Source organism: Nicotiana tabacum, chromosome 10 (genome assembly GCF_000715075.1).
Source record: "Nicotiana tabacum cultivar K326 chromosome 10, ASM71507v2, whole genome shotgun sequence".
Taxonomy (NCBI): domain Eukaryota; kingdom Viridiplantae; phylum Streptophyta; class Magnoliopsida; order Solanales; family Solanaceae; genus Nicotiana; species Nicotiana tabacum.
In genome coordinates this window covers 155047785-155060292 of record NC_134089.1, presented here as the reverse complement: position 1 = coordinate 155060292, position 12508 = coordinate 155047785, and the positions used below count along the sequence as shown (strand labels likewise).

General features: G+C 35.0%; 2 protein-coding genes across 6 annotated transcripts; one reads left to right on the top strand and one right to left on the bottom strand.

Moving 5' to 3' along the window:
• Positions 1-1218: 1218 nt before the first annotated feature.
• LOC107782037 (scarecrow-like transcription factor PAT1) lies at positions 1219-4861 on the top strand. 5 transcript variants are annotated; one of them, XM_016602870.2, is made up of 2 exons: positions 1219-1342; positions 2879-4861. In XM_016602870.2, exon 2 carries the CDS (start codon positions 3100-3102, stop codon positions 4663-4665), a length of 1566 nt encoding a protein of 521 aa, XP_016458356.2. In that variant the 5' UTR covers positions 1219-1342; positions 2879-3099; the 3' UTR covers positions 4666-4861. The 5 variants fall into 5 exon arrangements, with proteins under 5 accessions (XP_016458356.2, XP_016458357.2, XP_075079522.1 ...); XM_016602871.2 differs by lacking the exon at positions 1219-1342 and adding an exon at positions 1374-1731; XM_075223421.1 differs by lacking the exon at positions 1219-1342 and adding an exon at positions 1384-1488.
• A 1687-nt stretch (positions 4862-6548) lies between these two features.
• LOC107782036 (WRKY transcription factor 1-like) lies at positions 6549-11672 on the bottom strand. The gene is given in 6 exon segments (XM_075223420.1): positions 6549-6931; positions 6933-7115; positions 8622-8780; positions 8874-9048; positions 9123-10121; positions 11390-11672. Coding segments are annotated over 5 exon segments (1581 nt in total). The 5' UTR covers positions 10117-10121; positions 11390-11672; the 3' UTR covers positions 6549-6861.
• Positions 11673-12508: the final 836 nt, after the last annotated feature.

The following is a 12508-nucleotide window of genomic DNA, read 5'->3' as shown; positions in this document are numbered from 1 at the left end:
GTCTGGACTGGGCACTTATGAAGTTGGTATGTTGTGTTGAGCCTTGACCATGAATAAGAATGTAGTATTTTTGGTAAGAAAAATTAGAAGAGAAATTAATATTGAAGGAATTGTTGGAGTTGATCAAGTCACTTCAAAATTTCGATCTCATATCTCTATCCATTAAGACCATGGTATAGTCATTTAATTTAAGGCAACTTCAAATCAACTTACATTTTTCTGTCTCGTCTTCTACGGTCTTTTCTTCGAGGAAATGATATCTAATGTTTATTTATAATTTAAATAAAAAAAATAGTATTATTAAGATATCTTATCTACGTGTTATTTATACAAATCTAATGTCCATAATTTTTTTTTCCAAAAATGTGTTTATACATGAAATTTTACAAGTTTTTGAAAAAATTTCCAAAATGAAAATTTCAAAAGACCACTTTTTAAAAAATTTCAAAAAATATTTTTTTTTCCACTCACAAAACATCAAGCAAAAGAGGGGTATTAAATGGAATAAACTAAGCAAGAGATCAACTAACCAAGAGAATGAACTAATCCCAAGGAATGATCTGCAATATTTTTTCAAGTGAAATACATGTCCATACATAATTTTAAATGTCAAATACCATTTTTTAACTTAACTCCAAATACCATTTTTTTTTTCAAAATTACAATTTTTATGTCCAAACGCCTACATAACTCACTATATAGAATATTGTCTAACCATTGTGCCATTTTTTTTACAACCAATCAAAGAGTTCGTTTTTACTAACTTGATCAATTTAGATTCACTTCACGTATAGTTGAGTTCTCTAGTAGCGCGAGAATTACTCTCTATCAGAAATTTCTCTATTTTCACGGTTCGAATCCAAAATATCCTATTGGTGACACCCAATAGCGGATCTACTCTATGGGTTATGGGTACTTGAGCACTCATTACTTTTAGAGCCAAATATTATTACTTAAATAAAAAACCTAGCAATTCATATAAACTAGATTAAAATAATTGAGCACCCACGATTTGGAAATTCTGATCATACCGATCAAAGAGTAACTCCAAGTTGCACTTGTCTATGCCCACTAACTGTTGATTAAAGAGCAATTTAGGCCCCCAAGCTAGATCAATTAATAATAAAACTATAGTGGCATTCTTGTAATTTTAGTAACTCTGAGGGCTTTATTAATTAACTTAATCTTTTTATTATACTACAGAATTTTACCTTCATACTTCTCTCTCTCTCTTTTTGCATAAATACTGTTGTTTGAGGTTGTAGTAATAAAGAACCAAAGGACTTAAAAAAAAAAAAAAAAAAAAAAAACCAAAACTTGGGTTGGGAGTCTTCAGTTTAAGGTTGGTATGCCAACTGCTGATTCATAATACTATCAAACTTCACCTCTATTCCTTTAATTATATTCTTTCTGCTTGCTTCCAAGCTTCTTTAATCTGTTATCCCATTTCAGTATTTTCACTTCTTTTATATTTTCAATAAGATAAAGGTGAAATCTTTCTGATATTTTCGCTCCAATTTGAGAGGAAAATCTAAACTTTATGTTAAATTGGCTATTTTTCTTGATAGATCTGCTAAAGATAGGATTTTTATACTCACAATTTGTTCTTTTCTATTTTCTTTTTAATTTTTTTTCTTAGTATTGTGGATTCTTGAGAAAATGAAGCTCTGTTTTAAAGTGGGAATGGCAAAAAGTTGGTTTATTCTGTTGTTTTTGGAAGCTTAAGGAAACGTATGTATTCAATTTGAAGCTAGTTTCAGTTTTTACTTTAACTGAATAAGTAAGGAAAGCAATTAAACTCTTGCTATTATTATGAATAAAATTCAGAAATAATTAAAAGGCTGTGTATACATGGTCCATTTTATCTGGTTCATGTTCTGCTCATTCTTTTATTTTTTATGAATCAACTTTGTCCCTGAAAAATGAATACGTTTTGTGTCATTAAATTTAGCGTGTCTTGTTCGACTGTTGGCATTGTCTGTATCTATGAGTTTTCTTGTTAAGTTCAGTGTACTCATCTTTTTTGGTTCATCAATAAGAGAAGTTCTCTATTTTGTTTCAGATCATCGCTTCTTCTTTTCTTTTTTCCCCTTTTTAGTTTTCAAAAACAGTAGCTTATGTTCTTGATTAAAATCGTTCCGTGATAAATTTCCTTTTCTCCTTTTCTTTTTAAAATATCAAATCTTTGCCCTTTTTGCTAGTGAGAATATAGTGATTCTTTCAAAGGACTGCTGGTGTAACTAGTTTTTTGCTTTAAGGTTAGTAGATCAATGATAAGAATTTGTCGAGTGGACAAGCTAAAATTTCATGGATGTTTTAACATTAGACAATTCTGAGGATATAAGTCAGTGCCTACATTGGTCATCCTTTTCTGGCAATGAGTGTGAATTTAGTTTAAATATATGTTTATTTAAAAAAAATTAATACTAGTATATAGAGTTGAAGAGCATCTGCGCCAGCACGACATAAAGTAGATGAAGTAAGAGAACCTAAAGAGGTTGTATGTGAGTTGTTTAGGAATTGGTGACCAGCGTAGTTGATAACGGATACATGGTTTCTTGTTGATTTCTGATTGCTTGTGCTAGCATTTGTCATCTTTTTGTGAGATTGCATTGAAACTGTTTCCTTTTCTGATCTGTTACTTCATATACATGAATTTTCCATGCTCTGAGATAGTAGGCTGCAAATTTAAGGTTGGTTTTGAACTGGATATATAGTGTACACGTAACTGCTAATAGTAATTTCACACAATGCTACATAGTAGAAGTATTGGCATAACACTTTGAGTTGTCAACTGGCGGTAATACCTTGACTGTTATGCGCTTATTAGTCCCTTAATCGGACTTCATTTGATAAACACTGTACATTTCTTGTGTAGGTTGTCATGTTTTGCCACTAGAGATCGTCCCTTCCTTTTCAACTTTTGAAAGCTGCTTGGCTTAAAGCACTCCACTGTGGAAGCCATGAAAACCTTGTCACATGAATAATCCTTGATGCCGTGTACATTAATTTTCGTGGTGTTCCAATAACCGTGCACTCTGAAGAGCTAGATACCAGACTGTGTAGTCGTATATAGACGAGGCAGAAACAATCTTTCCAATGCAAGCATCACAACGACTCAGAAGATCACCCATGTCTAATACTCTTTACTATCAACCAGTGCAGAAGGCAGAGGCTTGCTGTCTCCCTCAGTTTCAAACTTTAGACAACCATTTGAGCTACATTAATGGTAGCCATGGATTTTATCACTCACCGTCAACTGCTAGTTTCTCATCAAACGGAAGCTCCATTTGCCATCAAGAATCTCAGCCATACCTATCAGATGTTCGCCAATCCTCTGAGACGACTAACTATGGCTCCCCCACTAGCGGATCTTGCATTACAGATGGTGCAAATGATTTCATGCACAAGCTAAAGGAATTGGAAACCGTAATGCTGGGACCTGATTCAGACTTTCTGGAGAGTTATGATAATTCCTTGCCGAACAGTGTAGCCTCCACAGAAATTAATAGCTGGAGGCAAATGATGGAGGCCATGCCTAGACGGGATTTGAAACATGTCCTTATCGCTTGTGCAAAAGCAGTGTCTGACGGTGATTTACTAACAGCACAAGTGTTGATATCTGAGTTGCGTCAAATGGTATCAGTGTCGGGGGAACCGATTCAGAGATTGGGAGCATACATCTTGGAAGGTCTTGTTGCGAGGTTGGCCGCATCAGGAAGTTCCATATGCAAATCCTTGAGATGCAAAGAACCCGCAAGTTTTGAACTGTTGTCTTATATGCACATGCTGTATGAGATTTGCCCTTACTTCAAATTCGGATACATGTCAGCTAATGGCGCCATTGCAGAAGCAATGAAGGATGAAAATAGAGTTCATATCATCGATTTCCAGATCGCTCAAGGGAGCCAGTGGGTGACTCTAATCCAAGCTTTTGCAGCTCGGCCTGGTGGACCCCCACATATACGTGTAACAGGCATCGACGATTCCACCTCAGCTTACGCTCGTGGAGGAGGGCTTAATATTGTGGGGCAGAGGCTGTCTAAACTCGCTAAGGCTTTCAAGGTGCCTTTCGAGTTTCATGCTGCTGCCATTTCTGGTTCTGATGTTCAAGTTGAAAACCTTGGAATTCAACCTGGCGAAACACTGGCTGTAAATTTTGCTTTTACGTTACATCACATCCCAGATGAAAGTGTGAGCACTGAAAATCACCGGGATGGACTATTACGGATGGTCAAAAACCTGAACCCCAAGGTGGTTACGCTTGTTGAGCAAGAATCTAATACAAACACAGCTGCATTCTTCCCTCGGTTCCTTGAAACCTTGGATTATTATACAGCCATGTTCGAGTCAATCGATATGACTCTACCAAGGGGACACAAGGAGCGCATCAACGTTGAGCAGCATTGTTTAGCGAGGGACGTTGTTAACATTATAGCGTGTGAGGGAATTGAAAGGGTAGAGCGACATGAACTTCTTGGTAAGTGGAAGTCGCGGTTTAGAATGGCTGGTTTTAGCCCATATCCATTGAGTTCATTAGTGAATGCTACAATAAAGAGATTGCTAGAAAGCTATTCTGATAAATATAGGCTTGAAGAAAGAGATGGGGCTCTTTATCTTGGTTGGATGAATAGAGATTTGGTTGCTTCTTGTGCCTGGAAATAAGAAATGTTCTTTATTTAGATGTAATACAAAAAACTGGAAAGCAAGAACTGTTCTCTTCCCCCCCAAAAAAAAAAACCCTATTTCCTCAACACTTATCTTCCTCTCTGTAATAGCTGAAGTGCTAATAGCGGAGAAAACAGGTTACTTCTCAAGTGTATCACTTGATCAATCAAAGTTGAAGCTTATTTCTTGGAAACCACTTATCTAGTATTACAATCACTACTAAAAAATAGGAATTAGCGACGGACAAATTCTGTAGTTAAACAGAATAATTTGTCGCTAATCGTATTTAGCGACGGATAAGCGACAGATTATCAAGAAATTCTGTTAGCTATGAGCGATTTAACAACAGATTAGCGACAAAGTCCGTAGCTAATTCCAATTCTTTTTTGTAGTGAGTTGATATGCAATGTTGGTCTTGGAAGATTTCTTTTAGGTGTCATTTATGTTGTTTTCCATTCGGAAACAGCCTCTCTGCCTTTATAGGGTAGGAGTAAGGTTGCGTACACACTGCTTCCCAGATCCCACGTATGAGATTAAGCTGGGTTTGTTGTTGTTGTTATGTTATTTTCCATAAATAAAACCAGTTAACATGAGGGTACCTCTTGAAATATTCAGAGAAGAGGATTCTTATTTTTGTGAAGGGGAGTAGAATTTCTCATCCATTTTTTACACTTATAACAACATGTAACTCTCCTAAGCAAGTATGATATGATAACATAAAAAATAGAGTAATAACTTATTATTCTTTATACTGTCGATATATACAACTTTAATCCGCAAGCGACGCCATAGGCAACATTAGTTATCACTACATTTTTGCTTTATTAATTCGATTACGTAAAAGTTTTCTAGATCCTTTAGCTATTAATGATAATAAAACATGCTAAGTAGTACACTCTACGCGTGATTCTTTAAACATAGGTTAATACTCTTTTCCTCACTATAAGCTTGACTTATGAGAAGAAACATTTGTTGAATTAGTAAAGTACCTAAAAATACTAATTTGAAGTGCAAACACAAAATATTTGGTAAATTGTCTATCATCAAATCTGAAACAATATATGTTACTTTTTTTTTTAGGTTAATAACGCTTTACCCAATGAAAATGGTCAAGTTTTTTTAGATAGACTATAAGGAAAGAAAGAAAGATTTATTTGAATGGAGTACGATTTAAACTTTACCCGTCTAAATTATTTAAAAGTCAGTCATACTCTTCTTTCCAGTAAACTAGACTTAGGATATAAATTATTTCTTGAATTAATAGAATTATTTGAACTTGAAGTGCAAAAAAAGTTAAAAATTTGGTAAATTATTAGTCATATTTGAAGTAATATTAGTACTAACTTAAGTTAGATTGAAATTGTTTAACGGAAATAAAGCTCCCCCAAATATGATCAAAAACTGCTAAGTATGCACGTGCTTATAAACTTAGAATAGGATTTATAGCGAATTAGAAAAAATAACATTTTGAATTGTAAAATATTAAAATAGTATGTAAAATTATCGCATTTGAAAATATATAATAACAATTTAAGTTTATAAATTGGTTGAGGGAAATAAGTCTCCACGTGAAAGGATCAAGTTTATTTGTATAACACAACTAAAAGGAGAGAGACATTTATTTGGTCAGAGGGAGTTTGATTTAAAGACAGCTTTCTATAATTGGTACATCTCTATTGTTAAGAAGCACCAACTTATGTGTGTAAGAATTGATAAACTAGGAGCAAGCAACCAGCTATTATTGCAAGAATTTTGCAAGGGTAAAAGCTCGCGCCAGAAACTATTTATATTCGATAGCCGAAAATGTGTATATATATACAAAAAATATATATTTTTCCAGCTATTATTTTAAGAACGACTATACAGTGTCATTTTCCCAATTTTGCAACTACAGTTAAATAATCTTATTTATGTATAAAAATTTGTTTAAGGAGATAAAGTAGCCTGATCAAGTGGCAACAATTAGATACATATGATCAAATCTATACTCTGTTTTCGTTTGTTGGACAACATAACTTATACAGTAAATTTAGGAATTCACACCAATTATGAGGTTAAATCAGAGGTTCCTATACATATATTCAATCCTTGCTTCTCTCCTGCAATGGAGGATAATTGACCAATTGCAATTTGAAGTAAGGATAATTATCTAAATCTGGATCAGTTGATTGATCGGAATTGTGTAACTTGTGCTCAATTTGCACCAATATGAACAGCCCTGTCAAGGCCAACATGTTTGTTTTCACCTGATTCAGATGCGGACTCCACTTATTCTGGTTGTATTATTAGAATCAGCACCTGCTGCATTTTGCATAACAGTCCTAGAAGGCGGAGTATCATGGTCATGCTGCCCTTCATACGCTGTTACGACTAATTTTGGATCATGGGATGCCCTCTCCACATGCTTCTTTGCAGGGCAACCAGCACTTGAGCATCTGTAGTAACTCCTACATATAAAAGAAAATCTGGATTTATAGAGAGAGTGCAAAAGCATTGTAGATGCAACAAGATGTTTGAACTGTGTAAACAAAGCAAGAAAGAGCACAAGAACCAGGGGTTTGGGGTGGAAGAAAAGCGTAATTTTTTTTTAACATTATCAAAGACGAGAGGTATGATCCGAAACAACATGCATACTGAAAAATAGAATCTGGGGGCAAGAGAAACAGAAAACTGATCATCTCAGCTTATATATACAAGACATACGCTGCAGAAAGTAGGCCTACTGTTTTCCTTTTTCTCTTTTAATTGGATTAACTAGGTCTAATGTTTCATACTTGGATAACCTCGCAAGATATGATTGTAAAGTGACTATTTATATCCTCCAATCTCACTTTTAAAAATAAACATCACTTTTGACAGGAAGGGGACATGTTAGCGGAAGATGAGAAGTTCAACTTGTAAAATTAGTCAACACCAAGTGAGTAAGCAATCAAAACGAACCAACAAGGAAAGAGTAGACAAATTGTTTAGTACTAGAATAAAAAGAGCCCAAATGGAGCGTTATGGATACAGAAAACTCATATAACCAATCCCAACTAGTTTGGAATAGATACATAGTTGATCGTATATACTTTTCTTGACCAAACTTCGCAATAATATCTGTATTAAATTTTTTACAGAAATAGAAGAATAATAGCTCAAGTTGTTTTTTCTGTAAATGAGATACAGTTGCTTTTAGTCAATAAACAAACAAATTTTAGATGAACGTACAGTTCCATATGGTTCTGTAGAAGTAAAAGAGCATGAGTCAACCTATGAATATTGTATTTATGGAATACATTTTCAAAGATTGCTAATTACTTAGTCCAGATTAGAACAGTATTATTTTTAGCAAGAAAATGAAATGTGGTTCTTTAACAGATGTTGGGGTGTGTCATATCTATAAAGATCTACAAGAAAGTCACAGTACAGCATTGGGTTTTGAAAGGCTAACGACAACAAGAAATAGTATTACTGACAAGAGAGAGCAGATTGGATCCACTGGTATTGATAGACTAAGAAAGAAATAGTCAAGCAGGCTACTAATGGGCCGAACGATAGAACATTTGGCCTTACATGGTAGGTTAAAGAAGGTGAACATAGAGAAATGGCAAGCCGCATCGGATGAGGAGGATCATGTAAGAGTAAGACCATATAGGAGGGCTTAGTCTTTTTGAAGTTGTATCGAGAAGAGTGAAAGGGACCTGTGCAAGCAAGAGTTATGCCATTTTCGGACTAATTTAGGACAACTTAAAAAAGAAAGTTGGACATTCAACATGAGATGAAGGCAGCAATTATTCTGATAGGCGATATTCATTGCTTCCGTTCCTTTCACGGTTTACGGTGGAAGAATAGGAATGCTTTGTAAACAATCATAACAAGAAAGCAACTCAAGGTTAAGAGGTGATAAGAAAAAACTATTTTGCATGGGCAAAGATTTACAAACATGTTTTTAAAGCAAAGAAAATAGTTACCTAGGATTTGGATTTCCTTTTACCAGTTTTTGCCCATATTTGCGCCACCGATAACCATCAGTGACTATATCCACTTCACTCCTTGTTTGAACAATGTGCTGTGGTTCACTATGAGACTTAATGGGTGGAATCTCATCACTTCTAGGTACTTCTCTCTTCCTGTTGCAAAACAATTGCACAACTATCAACTCTAAGAGAGTGTCTAGACCTGAAAACTGAAGACAAATAAATAAGGTTTTGGCTATCACATACTGTCTCTTTGGGTCCGGACCACCACTATTATCAGCCTCATCTCCTGATTTATGTGGCTTCAAAACTGTATCTGTTGCGCTATCACCAGCTGGTACAATAGCCGTTGAAAGCGAGCTCTCCGATTGTTCGATAGATTGACATGTTTGACCAATCACAATAGATTTCTTACCTTTAGCTAATTAGGTAACTCATTAAAATTAAATACTTATCTAGATCGAATAAAACAATTGACTCAGCAATCTTAAGTACCTTCCCGTGATGTTCCCATTGGCATGTTTGTTTGTTTCAATTGCATAGGCACTACAAACTCGGGGGAGATTTGGGGACTATCTAAAGGTTTTGGATGTTCATGCTTTGCGATATAGTGGATATTGGTAATATGCCCATCATGTGATCTCTCCACTTGCTTTTTTGCAAGACAATTAGGGGACGTGCATTTGTAATAACTCCGAGTAAACTCATTTCCTCTAACAAGTTTCTGACCATATTTTCGCCAGTTATATCCATCTTCGGATGGTTTTTCAGGTGCTCCGAAAGGAGTGATTTCTTGATCAGATGGCAAAGCCTGGGCACTCGTATCAGGGTTCCGCCTTGGTTGCAACTTATCCAAAGCTTTCTCAGACGTTGTGGAATAAGTTACTTGTTCTTGATTAGGTTGAGATACAACAACTTCCATTTTCTCACGTTGTATATGTTGTGAAGAATCTGAAGCTTTCCCAGGTACTAAGGAAACGTTTCTGTCTTTTACAGGAGGATCTGATTCACAAGATTTTATGTATGGTTCCTTCTTTGGTAGAACAGAGACTCGACTAGATTCTGATGCCTTTGCCAAAGAATTGGGGCTCAGTCCCTTAAGTAGTTCATCAGAAACAACTTCAGCTGAAACTGAATCACAGGTTCCTTTCTCTTTTGACTCTGATCTGTTGGTGACAGTGTCAGGGTCCGGTTTCTGCTGAAATTTTTCAATCCCTTCAATGACACTCTTCTTTGGCTTGACTTCACCTGATACTTCTTGGCATGTTGTAGAAAGTGCATTTTCATCTTGATTACTTTGTGATGACTTTTCCAAAGCATCGGGGCTCACTCTCTTCTGTAGTTCACCAGAAATAACTTCAGCTGACATTGACTCACAGATTCCTTTCTCTTTTGACTCTGATCTGTAAGTAACAGTGTCAAGGTCCTGTTTCCGCTGTAATTTTTCAGAGGAAACTTCATCTGTCACATCTTCCTTATGTGTACCCATTCAAGCTGAAAAATTATTTGAAGCAAATACACCAAAGTATCTACATTTTAGGCAGGGGAATAAAGTACAAGTATACGGGCATATGCAACATATGGATCCGATATTCCCAAAACAAGTGTGTCCCCACTGTCTATTTAGAACACATCGAACATCAATTTTTTCTCGAGCACGATGAACCACTGACATGTAGAAATTAATAGCATGCAAAGACAGATAACACTTTTTACTGGAAAATGATAATAGCGCATACTGAACTCAAGCAGACAACAAGCAGAAAAGCTATGGGAATTAATAATAGGTATAATGATCAACTATACCTAAATCACAAACTAAAGAGCTTGGCTATAGATTCTTTATATCCATTTCGCTTTGCTCGAGTCTCATTCATTATAATACTAAATAATCTGCTTTTTTAAAGGTAAGTTAGGGATAACAAAAACTCATGTAAAGACCTATCGTAATGCAAGTATAGCATCAAACCAACCAGCAAATAGACATTGATTCCAGCAAACCGCATTGGACATGCAGATCTTTGCTTTAAATATTTTATGTTCTTTTTTTTGGGACAAATTTTGGGGTAATTATCATTGATCACTGGATTGACAATGATAGCCGACCCCAACTAGTCTAGAGCATGGCTGATAAGATGATTGACTTACTTGACAAACATAGACGTGTCCAAACTAGGAAGATATTACCTACTACTGCCTCATCCCATTTTATGTGACGGTGTTTGACTGCGCATGAAATTTAAGAAAGAAAAACTTTTGAAACTTGTAGTCTAAAACAAGCCATAGACATTTACGTGGCCGCAAATCTACCTCACTAAAGTAAAATGAGAAGTTTAAGATTAAAGTGTTTGTAAGTGTCCTTCTCTTTCGGACAGACTAAAAAGGAAAATATGCTACATAAAATGGATCATACGGGTATAATTCTTCTATTCCTAATTAGATGCTGGATAGTTAATACATATGTTCAGATTCTTCAGAATAGTATCTAATACGACATAAACTTCAGAATTAAAAATAAATAAAAATAAAAAAGGCGAACAGTATTCTCAGACCCTCCCTTCTACCCAATTCGCACAACCCCTCAAAATTTGGTTAAAGAAAATTAACTAGCAAAAAAGAGAAACAACAGAAGAGCATAAGCTCTGGAATGTCAAGAGAATTCTAAAACACAAAACAAACATTAAATTAAATTTTCAGAAAGAGTAAAAGAGATGGAAAGTGAAACAGTAAGAAGTCCTATGAATTGAGAAGACAATTCGCACCTTCTTCTTGTACCTGTAGAAAATTCTCAGGTAATTTTGCCGATGATCAAAAGAGGAGGAGGTTTTCAGCAGAATTGACTTGGACCAAATACTACTTTTTTATAGCTCTCAACAAAAATACTATACCAAAAAGGATGTCTATGTCACTGTGTGTGTGTGTGTCAAGTAGTTTAACCCTCTTATATGGGGATTAATTAGCAAAATTTTATAGGAAGAATGATCAGTTTTTTGCTTTTGGGGTTGATGAGTTAAGCTAAGAGGGGTGGTTCACGTGTAAGAGCATCAACGGACCCCAAAAGACCTTAAATTTGGGAAAATTACTAGAATCTTATAGCATGTTTGGCCAAGTCCGAAAAATAAGCTTATTTTGATAAGTGCTTTTGAAAAAAATATTTTCGGATAATGGCATTTGGACTTGTACTGTTTCGCAAACACACGTGGCATAATGGCATTTGGTGTTTGTCAGGGTTTTATTTTGTTTTGACTTTTTCCTTTTTACTGTGTAATGACAAAGCTCTTTTACTTTTCCTTTTTTTTTTTTTTCTTTTGTCATTCTACTACTGCACCTTGCTTCTCTTGTGTTAGATTTGCTTATTATTTTGTTATTATTGTTGTTACTGTTTTTTGTATTATTTTCAATATGGTTTTTTCTCTATTAAATTCATCGAAAACAATTTTTCTAATGTCTAGTACATATTTTCCTTTCCAATCTCCACACTGTGGAAATATACTAGGCATGTCTTGTTGTTGGATTGTCAGCTTTGCTATAGATTTCAAAAGATGGAATGGACGGATGAAACCACAACGTTCGACCCACGTCTAAGGCGACTGATTTTGTTTTCTTTTTCTGAATATTCTCTTTATTTTACTGGTTTTCATTGAAAGGTGGCACTAGAACAGAATTTTTTTTTTTTTTTTTTTTGCATTGTCTTTGGGTTGCGGAAAATAGTGTTTCAAATTCGAATTTTGAGATACAAGGAAATCTGTTTCTGCAAAAACAAATATTGTTTTGGAAAAAAAGTTGTGTTATTTCCTACTGTAAACGTAATAAGAATCCCTAGGATGATACTTCAGTTTCCTTTTTCCAGATTTTCTTTTTTTAATTTTCTGGGGTTTGAT